At 41.7% G+C, this 15,739-nt stretch overlaps 1 protein-coding gene and 1 long non-coding RNA gene across 2 annotated transcripts; one reads left to right on the plus strand and one right to left on the minus strand.

Moving 5' to 3' along the window:
• Positions 1–6,298: 6,298 nt before the first annotated feature.
• Positions 6,299–7,072, plus strand: LOC118492112. Its single transcript, XM_035989903.1, has 2 exons — positions 6,299–6,579; positions 6,669–7,072. The coding sequence occupies exons 1-2, from the start codon at positions 6,390–6,392 to the stop codon at positions 7,070–7,072; spliced, it is 594 nt and encodes a 197-aa protein (XP_035845796.1). The 5' UTR covers positions 6,299–6,389.
• Positions 7,073–12,421: 5,349 nt separating this feature from the next.
• On the minus strand, positions 12,422–13,191 carry LOC118492539. The gene is made up of 2 exons (XR_004894314.1): positions 12,859–13,191; positions 12,422–12,758 (listed from the first exon to the last, which is right to left on the minus strand). It is a non-coding gene; the product is annotated as an uncharacterized LOC118492539 (long non-coding RNA).
• Positions 13,192–15,739: the final 2,548 nt, after the last annotated feature.

Consider the following 15,739-nt stretch of genomic DNA (forward strand, 5'->3'; position numbering starts at 1 on the left):
CAGACATATAGCTTGTATCCGCACCCGAATCAAATAAAACAGTAACGTAAATATTGTCAAGGAGAAACTTACCCATAACAACGTTGGGATCGTTCACTGCGTCACCTCGACCTAGCACAAAAGCACGACCACGAGCTTCATTGCCGTTGTTGTTGTTGTTTCCACCGTTGTTGTTCCCGTTGCCCTGGTTGTTATTGTTGTTGCGGTTCTGGTTCAACTGAGGGCAATCGCGTTTGAAGTGACCTTCAGCCCCACACTGGAAACACCCCCGGTTTCCACGCTGTGGCTGCTGTTGCTGCTGCTGGTTCTGTGGAGCTGGTTGCTGAGGCTGCTGATTCTGATTCGCAGGCCGTGGACTCCTACAGTCTTTGGCCTCGTGACCCATCTTAAGGCACCTTTGACAGCGACCCTTGTTACATGGGCCGTGGTGATGCCTGTTGCAGTTGTGGCACCTGGGTTGACTACCCTGATATCTCCTCTGTCTGTGACCACCAGAGGATTGCTGACTGGGACTCTGATAGTGGTCGATTTTCTGTTGCTGAGCTTGTGGCTGAACGGTCGCTGAACCTTTGCTGGAATCCCCATCCCATTTTCTTTTACTGTCACCAGATGTAGCAGGAGTAACTGAGGTGGTGACGTTAGCAGTAGCATTAACACGCTTGGGCAGTTTATTCTGATCCACTGCCTGATCGGTGATACGGTGAGCTAGGCGTTGGATTTCCTGGATGTTTTCGAGGTTAGCCGACGTCACGTGGCTCTGAATTTCTGGCGCCAATCCCTTGAGATACAACTCAATGCGCTTGTATGGAGGGTCCACCATAGTTGGACACAGAACGGCCAGCTCATTGGACCGTTTGGTATACGCTTCGATTTCCGATCCAACCATTTTCAAGTTATAAAGCTCATCTTCCAGCTTGTGTATGTCTTCCCGCGTGCAATACTCACGCTTGATGAGTTCCTTAAAGTCGTTCCATGGGGTGGCGTTAGCAGCTGCCAACCCTAAGATCTGCACTTGTGCGTTCCACCAAGTGAGCGCAATCCCTTCAAGTGTGCCAGTGGCGAACTTCACCCTGCGAGCCTCAGGGCATTCGCACATTTCGAAAACCGACTCGAGCTTTTCAAACCAGTGGAGGAGTCCAACTGCTCCCTCTGTGCCACTAAACGAGCTAGGACGACATTCCATGAAGTTCTTGAAGGTGCACCCAGGCTGCTGCTGAGCGGGTTGACCTGCTTGGGCGGCTGCAACTGCCGCAGCAATGAGAGCCTCTAGCTGGGCTTGAGTCATGTTAATTCGTGCGGCCATTGATCTTCATAGTAACAAGTAGCATACATAAGAATGGTTCGCGAGTAGGGCGATGACAGAAAAGTGTAGGCATATAGGTGTTCTCATGAAATCAATGCATGTGTATCTAAGCGTAATGCGAGCAAAGTTCTAAGCAGTTCTAGCAAACTGGCAATAAACATAAACCTTATTACCTAGGATGTCGAGTCTTGCACGTGGAGCGAAGCGTCGTTGTGGATCGTTGAGAGCACTGTACTGGTTATAGTCCGGTTTTAATAAAACGTTTTCCCATATTAAAACCAAGTTCTCTATAACCAATGGCTCTGATACCAATCTGTCACACCCCCAAAATCCACCCACGGAATACCACCGCTTGGGAGCGTGACTGACCAGGATCAAGCCATCAATCATATCAAACATAGCATTTAATAATAATAAAAGTAATTAACGTAAGTCACCATGACATGATTGATGTTTCAAAACCAAATACTGTTTTAAGTAGCGGAAGCATAGTAAAGTAAATTCAAAACGAGTTATGAGTTCGACATCAATAACGATCCATCTGCCCACAACGACTTGCTCCTTCCCTGTGCAAGCTCCCAAGTATACCTAAGGTCCTGCAAGGCATGCAGCAAATAATCAACAAACTAGTTGAGCGAGTTCACAGAAAGTAAGTTCATAAAGTAATGCATAAGTATAGCTAGTGGGGGCTTCCCATACTAGTGTGTACTAAAGGTGGGGGCTTCCCATGTTCATCCTGGTTAATGAGGGCTTCTCATTAACGGTACTTACTAGACTAACTTCCGACCATGTGTTCTTCTTTACCGAGAACAGGAAAAACGTACAGGGTCACGTAGGCTTTACGTGACGTGCCCTTCCCCGAGGACAGTGGTACGCGTGGGGGCTACGTAGGCTTTACGCAGCGTGGCCTTCCGACCTGGAAGCCAGTGAATGGTATTGGGTTACGTAGGCTTTACGTAACGTGTCCTCCCGACCCGGGAGACATATGGCAAATATACTGGGTTACGTAGGCTTTACGTAACGTGTCCTGACTAACCTGAGGACGATGGTCTATAGTCTGGTATATGCGTAAGTACGAGTAATCATTCCAAATTCAACATATCCAACCCAATTCCCAACCCGGGAATCCCATGCCTTGGCTGTGTGAACTCACCTTGGTTTGCTCGGCAGATACACAAAGAGTATAGATAAGCTAGTAATTTGTCAATCACGTCCTAGCATGGTTGTTATACAAGTCAGGTTCGTATATAACACGTAGGTAGTAATCACGTATAGTCATGGCAAACATGTACGCACGTAAGCAGATAAGACATAGCCTGTGAGGATCCAATTGTTCTAAGTCCATTCATACCCGGCCCAATGACATAAGCAGCCCAATAACAAAACAATCCAGATTCTCAATCGGCCCAAATAGCAACACATACAAGTCCGTTAATAAACAGTCCACAATTCAAATCGTTGGGCTCAATAGATTGGGCCCGTGACAGTGAAGGCCCAACTGTGTGCGTGTAAACGATGGTGATCTCGACTCGCAACGGGGATCTCGAGTCGCAACCGGAGATTACGAGTCGCAACAGCTGGTTGCGAGTCGCAATGGAGGTCTCGGTTCATCATGGTCTGGTTACGACTGATCATGTGCTGGTTACGAGTCGCAACGGGACTCGCAACCGTAGTCTCGACTTGTGCTGGCTTGGTTACGAGTGGGATTCTGACTCGCAACTATGGTCCCGACTCGCAACCAGGTGTCGAAATCGCGTATGTAACTGGTTTCCATATTTCCTGCATTGACTTATCCGTGATTCTAGCAAACAACTTAGGCAGTTTCACAATTTCGATCAATCACAGTTAATTCCGATTTCATTCAACTTCAAATCATGAGTATCAAGCATGTTCATATTAACATCAAGAACAGGAAATCAGATTATTATAAAAACATACCGAATCATAAATCAGCTATCATGCATCCTACCCGGTTTGCATACATTCAGACTATTAACCCATCCGAATTATTCCTCATAACACAAACATACATATAACCGATTTCATGTCAAGTAACCGTATATCTTAATCATTCATGAGAACCGATTAACAATCCAATTATCATCAACATTCAACCAATATTACTAGCATACACCCTAGTTACATCGCCTAACGAATGATAGCAATCACATGATATCACAAATAATCCAAAAACATAACATCATCACTAACCGGATGAAGGTAGAGGATCGATTCGTTTCACAAGCTTCAAAGTGTGTGTGTGTCGTCGGGTTCCAAGCAAGCCGAGAGAGAGAGGAAAACTTCTAGGGTTTGTGTGTGTTTTTGTGTTTGTGACAACTAACCAAAACCTATCCCCAACTATGGGATTTACACGGTTAAAGGGGAGTGGGCCGAACCCACATGGGCTGCCCTAATAACCCGTGTGCAAAGTATAAGGCCCGAATGGGCTTGTGCGAGTGTGGGTGTGTTGTGCGGTCCGATTCATACATGTACAAATAGTAAACATCAAGCACATAACACAACATTTGTTCAATTAATATGATCACGTAATCACACTAGTTCGATGGTTACACGTAATGTACGAGACGGTAAAGTACGAGTTGTCACACTTTTAAAATGATAGGGAAACTAGACGCAAGTAGTGGCAATTGGAGATTAGTGGTGAAGCAAAAGGATCATAACCATGAGCCTGCGGTATTTCTCGAGGGTCACGCGTTTGCAAGAAGGTTGACCCCAGACGAAGAATTATTGGTAGAGAGACTTTATATTCAAAACATGGAGCCTACGAACATACATTTAACCATAAGAAAACAAAACCACAGAGCGTGTGCATTTTACGAGACATACAAAACGTGATAAAAAAGATTAAAGTCAAAATGTACGGTGATCGGACTCAAATGCAGATATTGGAGCAAATGTTGCATGAAGGAAGGTATGTTTACCACACCCGGGTGAATCCCGAAACAAATGCGGCCGAAGAGGTTTTTTTGTTCATCGGTCCTCGTACGATATGTGGCGTGCTTTCCCACATGTGTTGATGATTGATACCACTTACAAAACAAATGAGTATAGACTTCCGTTTGTTCAAATTGTGGGTGTGACATCGACACACAAGTCGTTTTGTGTCGCTCATGCTTTTATCTCTAAAGAAAAACAGGATAACTTCTTTTGGGTCCTACAGAACCTCAAAGGATTGTTGGAAGAGGATATGGAACCACGCGTGATAGTAACAGATTGCGATAAAGCTTTGATGAATGCTTGCGATAAACTATTCCCAAAAGCATCCAAATTGCTATGTCGGTGGCACATCTCACAAAATATTCTAAAACACACCAAGGCAAAATTTGCAACGGCTGAAGAATGGAAAATATTCAAGCTTTCTTGGTCTCGATTGTGTAATTCTCCCACTGAGACGCTATACAATTATAACTTTGAGCGGCTATCTACGCGACTGACTGACGACCATAGATCAGGTACGTATTATATTACAAACTATAGGGGCCTATTTTGACATTTTATGAAACTATAAGTTGAGGGACTTGTTTGTCATTATTTGAAACTTGCTTAAAAAATGGTTAAAACCAAGTCCAGGGACTAAACTATCATTTATTGAAAGTTATAGTCTAGGGGTTATTTTGACATTATTTAAAAGTACAAAGTATTGGGCATAAAATGTAATTATTGAAATCTAAAGTAAAAGGGTTGAAATAGCCTTGTTTGAAACTTATTTTAACTCTAAAATCTTAACCAAGTTAAATGTTGAATAAGAAATCCTTAAAAAAAATTAACTTAGTTAACTATGTTATTTAGAATAACAAAAATGGTTAAAACCAAGTCCAGGGACTAAACTGTCATTTATTGAAAGTTATAGTCTAGGGGTTATTTTGACATTATTTAAAACTACAAAATATTTGGGCATAAAATGTAATTATTGAAATCTATAGTATAAGGGTTGAAATTGCCTTGTTTGAAACTTATTTTAACTCTAAAATATTAACCAAGTTAAATGTTGAATAAGAAATCCTTTAAAAAAAATTAACTTAGTTAACTATGTTAGTTAGAATAACAAAAAAGGGGGGTTTCTTGTATAACCCGCCCCTTAGCAAGGATCGAACCCGGACCACTCGTGTAAAAGCACCCCTTCTTTACCAGTTTATCCTCCTGTCCAGGAGCTGATATATACCCTAACATTAGTTGTTTTATACTTTAAAAAAAAAGTTAACTTAGTTAACTACGTTAATTAGAATAACAAAAAAGGGGGGGTTTCTTGTATAACCCGCCCCTTAGCAAGGATCGAACCCGGACCACTCGTGTAAAAGCACCCCTTCTTTACCAGTTTATCCTCCTGTCCAGGAGCTGATATATACCCTAACATTAGTTATTTATACACTTCTTAAAATCCAACCGGGCACACACCTTTTATTTTATTTTGTACGTTTTTTATCGCTTTTATAAAAAATATCATTTTTATAAACTCATATACATCAAACCTGTTTTACTAAAAATATAAACTATAATTATTTCCGGTTTTATCTTATTATTATGAATTAAGTTAGTTTTAATCTTATTAAATTCAATAAAAATAGTAAACTAATTTTATAAAACCTGAAAATTTTTATATAATTACTTTAACATCAGAATGATGTTCGAAAATATAAAATTGATATTTTTCCCAAAATTCGATTTTTAACCAATTTAATCCAATAATTACATAGTTGTATTTGTTTAATTAATTATTTAAAAATAGTTAATTTATCAGAAAAATTTTGTTTCAGCCTTTGGTTGGGGTGTTACAATACAAACATTACAAATCGTTATATTCTGTTTTTTTTCAGGAGTTTTGGACTATTTGTATACTGTCTGGCTACTACCCTATAAAGAAAAGTTTGTTACAGCCTGGACTAACACAAGCCCTAACTCTGGTCAACATACAACCAACAGAGTTGAAAGCCAACATGCTAAGTTTAAGAGATACCTTAAGAGGCCAAACAGCTCGCTCCATAGACTTGTGTGGCTTGTTGACAAAGTTGTAGAGTCACAACGCATACAAATAAACCTCACTTTTCAGGATAGCCGGTCCTTGAAAATGGGGGACCACATGATATCATTCTTTGATAACCTACGTGGTAATGTTTCCCTGAAAGCACTAGATTTGTTGCTTGTGGAGAAGAAAAAGATACGTACGTTGCTCGCAGCAGGGGGGACTTGTGGTCATGTGCTTTTTACGAGTTGTGGGTTGCCATGTGCTTGTCGGATGGAGTGGTGGGAAAATACAAGTAATAAAAACAGGCTTCAACCGCTTATTCTACTTCATATGAGTACCCACCCCCCGCCCTCATTTCTAACTATTGTTTTTAAAATACAGATTGCAAAATTCCTCTTGCCGCCGTAGACAAATTCTGGACAAAACTAGATTTCAATGCTGAAGAACTTAAGGAAGACGATAATAATCTTCGGGAGGAAATGGACAGAGTCATGCAACAACTGAAGGCGCAACCACCGATAGTGTTAAAAAGTATGTTGTCGGAGATAAAGGAGGTGGTGAATCCAAGTATGACTGACCATCAACCGCCTGAGGTACAACAAGATACTCGGGGGCGCCCAACCTCTAAAGCACAACAAAAAAAGAAGGAGGAGGTTGCGAGACGTAAAGATACCCGGTCCGAAGCAAAAGGCAAAAGCCAAAAGAAGGACGAGGAGCTCAAAAGCCAGCAGTGCAACGCAGTCGTTCAAAGAAAAATAAGGCTAAAAAGACAGTTGAAATTATAGATGAAGATTTTCCACTGTTGGTGGGGGATAGGTACGTCAACAATCATTGACCTATATCCTACGTACTTCCATACATACATTTTCCCTGATAAAGATTTTCCACAATATATTTTACAATTACAGGTACAAAAACATGATCGATCATTTTAAGGACTGGCTTCCATCTATGTATCGAAGATACATAACACATATGGAAGATGCCCAGCCTGACGGTAACTGTGGGTTTCGATTGGTGGCTATGGGTTTGGGGTTGGACCAGAATGCTTGGATATGGGTCCGCCAAGAGCAACTGGGTGAGATGTTCATTAACAAAGCCCGGTGGATGCCTCTTCTTGACTCTTTTGATCCGGGATTTTACACTACAGTATATCGATCAATAAACAGGTTGCACGTGGAACCTGCACCAATGGCATGCTGGATGTTCTTGCCATACGCCGGATTGTTGGTGGCTCAAAAATTTGGTGTGGTTGTTCAACATTTAAGCAATGGTGTTTGTCAAACATACTTTCCCATGTTTGATGGTCCGGCGGAGGGCCATTCTGTTCTTTCGATTGCCTATGTGGAAGATAGCCATTTCATCATGGTTAAGTTAACGGATGATGGTCCGATGCCTCCACCGAATGGACTATGGAATATGTATCGAAGTAGAAGTACTGAAGCTATGGAGTGGGAGACAATGTACATGTCTCGTCTTTCAGAGGGTAAGAAGTTACTTCGTAGTAATAGAAGTGTACGAAGAGACTTTATTAACTTGTTGTAGGTTCTCGTTGTAACACGTAAAACTGTTTAATCGTATTATTATGTTTTATTTTTTTTATTTTACATTCTATTATCTTTTGAATATAGTGTAAGCAACATTTATTTTATAAAAAAATGTTAATTACATTGTTTTATAATGTAAAAACACTTATTTACATCACTATTTTTATTAAAAGAAAGGCATCATATGCAGCATATTAGGCAATGAGAGGTGTATACCAGCCTCTATATGCCGCTCATAGCACAATTAGCGGCTGCTGGTAAGCAATCTATAAGCCACGTATTGGCCAATGAGGAGTGTATACCAACACAAACAACATTTCAGCTCACTAAAGAGGGAAAACTAGATCAAAATGAATTCAAACACACACATACCAAAAACACACACAACTCTCTCCCGTATACCATTTCTATCCCGTATCAAACCATACGGTGCGAATTTCCACAAGAGGTTAGTAACATCTTCATCTTTCCTTTTTGTTATTGTTTTTTTTACGGTTTTTTTTTTGTTTATTCTGAAATATTTTGGTTGTGGTGTTTGGCGGTAGAGGTGTTTGACGGTGGTGGTTGTTAGAGTGGTTTAGGTTAGGACGGTGGTGGTTGTTAGAGTGGTTGAGGTTAGGACGGTGGTGGTTGTATCTATGGGTTAGGGTTTGACGGTGGTTGTGGGTGGGCTGTGGTGGTTGTGGGTTGGCTGTGGTGTTTGTGGGTTGTCGTAATTTTATTAATATTCTGACAAAATATTAACTTTTAATTGTTGCAGATATGTCGTCAGATGAGGAACAACAGGCACCAAATGGTGGTCTGGTATTCAATCCGATGGCCGGGGGTAATTGTGAGCAGTACGATTTTTTAGACTTCCCCCAGCGCAGTATGGAATCCAGATGTTTTGCCAAGTTTCGGGGTATGAGAGTGAGGCAGCAGAGGGCGTTGTGTTGGGACGCGTTACGGGAGTGTGACGAGGAGCAGAGGGCCCGGGGTATAATCGGGGAAAATAACCCGTGGGATCGTATGTTTTTTTATGCGGCTGGGCCTTCTTATAGGCCTATGGTGGTGGAGTTCCTCTCCACGTTTATCTATCGACCACGGCCTGCTGAGCAGCCTAACTCAGATATGGACGATCCGATGGTGGAACCACCCCCTGCCGAGGTAACTTTCTGTTTATTCGGGGAGCGACAGAATATGTCGCTGCGTCAGTTTGCTTTGGCCACCAGATTCTACACTGATGAGGAGTTGGTTCAGGATATTTATACCACCGCGATCACATCTATGCCTGATGATCAGTTGCTTGCTTGGGGGCCCACCCTCTATGATGTACCCTTCGGTCATAAGGCCCGTGTCTCGTTGATTACTGACCCACTCGTTCGCTACATACACCGTTGCATTGCAACGTCGATATCTGGGCGTGGCAAAAGCAACGAGTGGGTCACGAAAAACGACCTGTTCTATCTTTACTGTTTATTCACGGGGACGCCGTGCGCCCTCCATCGCTGCCTGGCGGAGTATTTCGCCTCATTTTCCCAACGTCAGAAGCGTGGCGGATTGCACGGAGGGGCGTTCATCACGCGTATTGCCTAGCATTGCGGTCGGTATTTTCCATTCATCGGTGAGTTGCCACCGCCTGCCCCTTTCGAGTATTTGGGTATTAGGACGATGAGTGGGATGAACTTGGCGGTGAACTTTCCGGGCATTGGTTATCGGTTTGTCGGTGAGAACGATCAGATTTTCGTAGCCAAGCCGTTAGTACATCAACATCTATTGGACGCTGCGGAGGTGGATATGCCTCATGTTGTTGATGAGCCTGTTGGAGAGGGTGACGTCGAGCCTGAGGTTGAGCAGGGGCATCCGCAGGAGCCGCCACAGCATCCTCGGCGTGTCTATCATGCGGTGAGGTTGCCTCAGTCCACTCAGCGTCTCCTCGAGAGGCTTGTGGCGGGTCAGACGGCTGTGATAGGGAGGTTGGCGCTGCAGGATCGGCGGATGGACCGGATGGAGGATATGATGGAGTGGATGATGGCTAGCGAGGCTGATAGGCGTAGCGAGGCGGGGTTGCCGGTTCGAGACCCGCCACAACCACGAGTGTATCCGGGGTCCGTCTCGGAAGCCGGCCCGTCCCGCACGCAGGCAGGCCCTTCCGGCACGCAGGCAAGCCCGTCCGGCACGCAGGCAGGCCCGTCTGACACGCAGATGCAGTTGATACGTTATGAGGATAGTGGTTCTGATGACGGTGACGAGGAAATGGCTTAGGAGTAGTATTTATCTGTTTCGTTTGGTTGTATTTTGACGTTTAATGTGGTTGTACGAACAAATATTTATTGGTCTTTTGTTATTTATGTTTAGTTGTATGCCCGGTTGTTTTTGTATAAACCTTTAATCTTTTATCGCATGTATGGATGGTAACATGTTTAATATTTTATCAGCATCTATGTTGTATTTTGGGTTTAATGTGGTTGTACGAACAAATAGGTATTCGGATTCTTATAACGAAGGGGTATATTGGTCTTTTTTAAAGGTATTGGGATTCTTATAACGAAGGGGTATATTGGTCTTTTTTAAAAATGCTAAGCATGTGCAGAAGGGGTATAAACAGTTATAAGAATTTCAGGGACTGGATTTGAAAAATTAGAATTACAGTTAGTTTTTAATAACTGTGCAGGGACTGTTCTTGTGCAAAACAAACCTCAGGGACTGGATTTGAAAAATTATAATTACACAAAAAAGGGAGGGGTCCTTCTGTATCGGATCGGCCTCCCATGGGATTCGAACTCGTACACCTCGCATAGAACACACAAGCCTTAACCAGTTTATCCTCCTATACAGGAGCTGATAAATTGGTTATAGTATTTCATTTATACACTTCATACACTTTAAGGTGCTCATTGAACCATACGGCTCTCATTGAACACAAACACTTTCCCAACTTCAATAAAGGGGTAAACTAGATCTAAAATTTGAAAACTTACCCTAAAACACCAAGAACACACACACAAACGCTCTGGACCACACGATTTTCACAAGACAAACTCTGGACCACACGATGAAGGTTAGTTTGTATTTCAAATTTTATTGCTTAATCTTCAAACTTTTTTTATATTTTGGTTTTATTTCCGCCGTTTGTGGTGGTGTTGGGGTTCACGGTGGTGGGGGATTGGTGGCGGTGGGGATTGACGAAGGTGGGGGATTGACTGTGGTGGGGAATGGTCATGATTGTGGTGGTGGTGGTGGTGGTGGTGGTTGACGGTTGTGGTGGTGGTGATGGTTGTGGTGGTGGTTGTGGTAGTGGTAGTGGTTATGGTTGTGGTGGTGGTGGTTGTGGTGGTGGTGGTAGTGGTTATGGTTGTTGTGGTGGTGGTTGTGGTGGTGCTGGTGGTGGTTGTGGTGATTGACGGCTGTAGTGGTGGTGGTGGTGATTGACGGCTGTGGTGGTGGTGATGGTTGTGGTGGTGGTGGTAGTGGTTATGGTTGTGGTGGTGGTAGTTGTGGTGGTGGTGGTAGTGGTAGTGGTTATGGTTGTGGTGGTGGTGGTTGTGGTAGTGGTTATGGTTGTGGTGGTGGTGGTGGTGGTGGTGGTGGTGGTTGTGGTGGTGGTGGTGGTTGTGGTGATTGACGGCTGTGGTGGTGGTGGTGGTGATTGACGGCTGTGGTGGTGGTGGTTGTGGTGGTGGTGGTGGTGATGGACGGCTATGGTGGTGGTTGTGGTGGTAGCGTAACCCTACCCGACTCCCAGCCCGACACGTTTGTCGGGTCTAGACTTATATCATCGTTTTTTTTAAATGTGCATATGTTATTTTTATTATTATATTTATTATTTTTAACAATATATTTTCGGATGTCGGGTCTAATGCTATAATTGTATGTTTTATTAACAGGATATCGAAAGTCGGTGTTTTGACGGTGGTGGTAACGTAATTCTTATGAAGAAGTACACTGTGTTCATATTTCAGATTCAAACGCTTAACTGCGTTCCTATTCCAGATTCATGCACCGGAACGTCCACCAACGACAATGCTTCTGCACCCACAGTCTGTGACGGTGGAAGTAGATATTTACCGGTGACTGTGAGGGTGAACCGGAATGTTCTTCCACCTCTACCAATGATAATGCTTCTGCATCAGCAACCTCGAGGGGTTCTTCATGTTCTGGAACCGGTTACTGAGAATTCTTCAGCAACAACGAGGGAGTGCCAGATCAGGTCGAAGGTTTACCATGGAACACATCCTTAAACTTGATAGCAGCAATATGGTGACCGAATAGAGATCTGAATAACCGATACAGTTTGCAAGAATTTAATAATATGTAACAGTTAGCGATTTAGGGTTTAGGGTTTAGGGTTCAGGGTTTAGTCGTTACATTTTGTATTAAAATGACATGTTTTGTGTATTAATATAAAACGGTGTTTCGTGTATTTATTGCGTTATGGTTAATAAATGACAAGTGAAAAATAATTAGGGTACCCAATAATTAAAGACATTATAATAATTGGTAAATAAAAAATTTGACATTTTATAATACACAAATTCATTTCATAAGATATAACATGGTTTTTTAAATGTGCATATGTTTTATTATTATAAGTTGCATAAACTCTCAAGACATAACATTCCGCTAAATAACCAAAATACGAGAGTCATTACATTCGTTTACATAAGTTGCATAAACTTAAATACGGCTAACGACAAATACAAATACGGACAAAAAAAAAAAACAAAATCCAACAGATTATCAAACAGGTGTCCCTATTAAGAACGACCCTTGGATTTTTATTTTCCATTTATGCTACTTGCTCTTTATACATTCGAACCTCCTCTCTCAAAAACTTGACTTCGTTTTCAAGTAATGCTTTCGTATCCATCAAACCTCGGATGACTTGAACTGACCGAGGACACATGGGAGGGTCGATCCACGCAAAGAATTTGCACCGAGAACGCTGAAACCGAAGGCGAATTAATATATATCATTACCACTATACAAACCATAATGCATAAGTTACAACAACCATTGCATCAAGATGTTTTTAAAGTGCATACCAATTGCACGCAGGTGTAAAATTGACGCCCAGGATTAATATCCGTCCAAGATGTTTTTATCCCAGCTTGCCTTCCACATCTACACATAACCATTGTGAATGTAAAAATGGATATGGATTACACTTTCTCGTACGTAATATTAGAAAAAAAAAGAATCAATACGCCACTCATAGCACAATGAGATGCGTATAAAGTACAAAATCCAACCACTTTTTCAGAAAAAGTAAATACATATGCCTCACATAGTGCTATGAGGTCCGTATAAAAAAAGTTAGGTGGTGTATATGCCTCACATTGACCTATACGGTCGTATACACTGACACCTTTTCAGAAAAAGTAACCGGTTACCCTTTCTTTAACTAATTTACGGAGGTTAAGGCTCATGCTTAGTCAGATATTCACCCAACTAGATCCCCAAAAAGTTCTTGGACCACACGAGACCAACGTTGGACCACACGATGAAGATCCGGAAGTACACACACACGCACAGATTCTTTGTCTCTCGTATTGTTATCGCTCTCGTATCGCTCCATACGCTCGGAGTATTTAAGGTTTGTTCGTATTCTGTATTTTTATGTTTAATTTTCATTTTTTCTCTGATTTTGGTGGGTTTTTGTGGTTGACGGTTGTGTTGTTTTGTGGGTGGTGGGCTGTGGTGGTTTTGGGTGGTTAGGTGGTGGTTGACAGTGGTGGTGGTGGTGTTGGTGTTGGTGTTGTGTAGTCAGTGATGGCTGTTGTGGTGTTGTGGGTGGTAGGCTGTGGTGTTTGTGGTGAGGTGGTGGGATGTGGTGGTTAAGGTGGTGGGTTGTGGTGGTTGAGGGTGGTAGGTTGTGGTGGTTGACGGTGGTGAGGTGGTGTTGTGTTGTGGGTGGTAGGCTGTGGTGGTTGAGGGTGGTAGGTTGTGGTGGTGGTGGTGGTGTGTTGTGGTAGTTGGGATGGTGGTTTTGGTGGTGGTTAGGTTGTGGGTGGTCGGCTATGGTAGTGGGTGGTCGGTTGTGGTGGTAGTGGGTGGTCGGATATGGTGGTAGTGGGTGGTCGGCTATGGTGGTGGTGGGTGGTCAGCTGTGGTGGTGGTGGGTGGTCGGCTGTGGTGGTGGTGGTGGTGGTGTTGGTGGTGGTGGTGGTGTTGTTTGTTTATTATATTTTACAATATAATTTCTAATATCGAGTCTAACACTATAATTCTATGTTTTTAAACAGGATATCGAAAGTCGGTGTTTTGACGGTGGTGGAAACGTAATTTTTATGGAGAAGTGCACTGCGTTCATATTTCAGATTCATACGCCGGGACGTCGGTCTAGGGTGAGGTGCTTGGCGGTGGGGGATGCATCATCCAACATCAATAGCCAGGTCACCCGGTGTAGTCTTGATAGCATCTACCGACGCGCGGCAGTTCCGTCACCGGCCTCTACCGACGCCTTGTAGTTCCGTGACCACCATATACCATTACGCATCTGAACTGGCTTTTAAACCGGACGGAATCTACGAAGAAGCTGTTCGATTTCACGGTTTGTTTGAGAACCTGATTCAGATACACAACGGTCTCTTTGCTTCGTCCACTAGAACTATTTGTGTATGCATTGTTTTGGTAGTTAACAACCAAAAGAATGCATACACAAATAGTTCTAGTGGACGAAGCAAAGAGACCGTTGTGTATCTGAATCAGGTTCTCAAACAAACCGTGAAATCGAACAGTTTCTTCGTAGATTCCGCCCGGTTTAAAAGTCGGTTCAGACGCGCGATGAAATAACCGATTCTATTCCCAACTCACGACATTGCCTTGTATTTAAAATCTCAATTGATGAAGGGTTTGTCATAAGAACAGGTTCATCAAATCGAGAATCAACTTCTTCATCATATTTTTCATACATTTCCATTAGCCACAGTTGTACGAAGAAACTGTTCGATTTCACGGTTTGTTTGAGAACCTGATTCAGATACACAACGGGTTCGTGTGAATCTAAGTAATAATATGTAATAGTTAGCGATTTAGGGTTTCGGCTATGTATTGTATTAAATTTTGTATGAAAGTGTTGTGTTTTGTGTTATTTTATCAAACAATGTTCACTTACATTTGCGTTTTGGATTATAGAGAATTTTATGTTTTATAATAACACTTGATAAAAAAAATGTAGAAGTTTTATAATACTAATTAAAAAAAATGGTGACGTTTTATAATAACACTTGATAAAAAAAATGTAGAAGTTTTATAATACTAATTAAAAAAAATGGTGACGTTTTATAATAACACTTGATAAAATAAATGTAGATGTTTTATAATACTAATTAAAAAAAAATAGTGACGTTTTATACTAAGAGTTGATAAAAAATGTAGAAGTTTTATAATACTAATTTAAAAAAAGTTGACGTTTTATACTAACACTTAATAAAAAATGTAGAAGTTTTATAATATTAATTATAAAAAATATTGATGTTTTATAATAATAATTAACTAATAAAAGTGTTGCCATTTTTCTAAATATATTAAATAAAAAATGGCATTTATATACCTTCCTTTTATAACAATAAATAATAATAAATATAAATGTTTATATTTTTTTATTTTAACAACAATTTAAAAAAAATATATATAAAGTTTTTTTTTTTAAATAATATTTCATCCCAATGAAAACCCACACATCCCCCTCCCCAATTTTATTCCATACAAAAGAGCCAATGATTGGGCAATCATTGGCTGACACCCAATCATTGACAATTAATAGGATGTGTGAAAAAGTAACCAAAAAGTAAACGTATAGGGCAATGAGGGGCTTATCAGGTGGGTCCATTTTCAGGCGTATAGGGCAATGAGGGGTGTATAGGGTTAGGGGATGTGTGGATAACCAGACCCCAAAACAAACTTTGCTTTGCGATTAAATAA

Source organism: Helianthus annuus, chromosome 5 (genome assembly GCF_002127325.2).
Source record: "Helianthus annuus cultivar XRQ/B chromosome 5, HanXRQr2.0-SUNRISE, whole genome shotgun sequence".
Taxonomy (NCBI): Eukaryota; Viridiplantae; Streptophyta; class Magnoliopsida; order Asterales; family Asteraceae; genus Helianthus; species Helianthus annuus.

Excerpts from the sequence above, each read along its gene's own strand:
- LOC118492112 (XM_035989903.1), top strand. The coding sequence starts at position 6,390 with ATGGGGGACCACATGATATCATTCTTTGATAACCTACGTGGTAATGTT. Across the intron at positions 6,580-6,668 it reads GGAGTGGTGGGAAAATACAA|ATTGCAAAATTCCTCTTGCC; the intron begins GTAATAAAAACA and ends TTTAAAATACAG.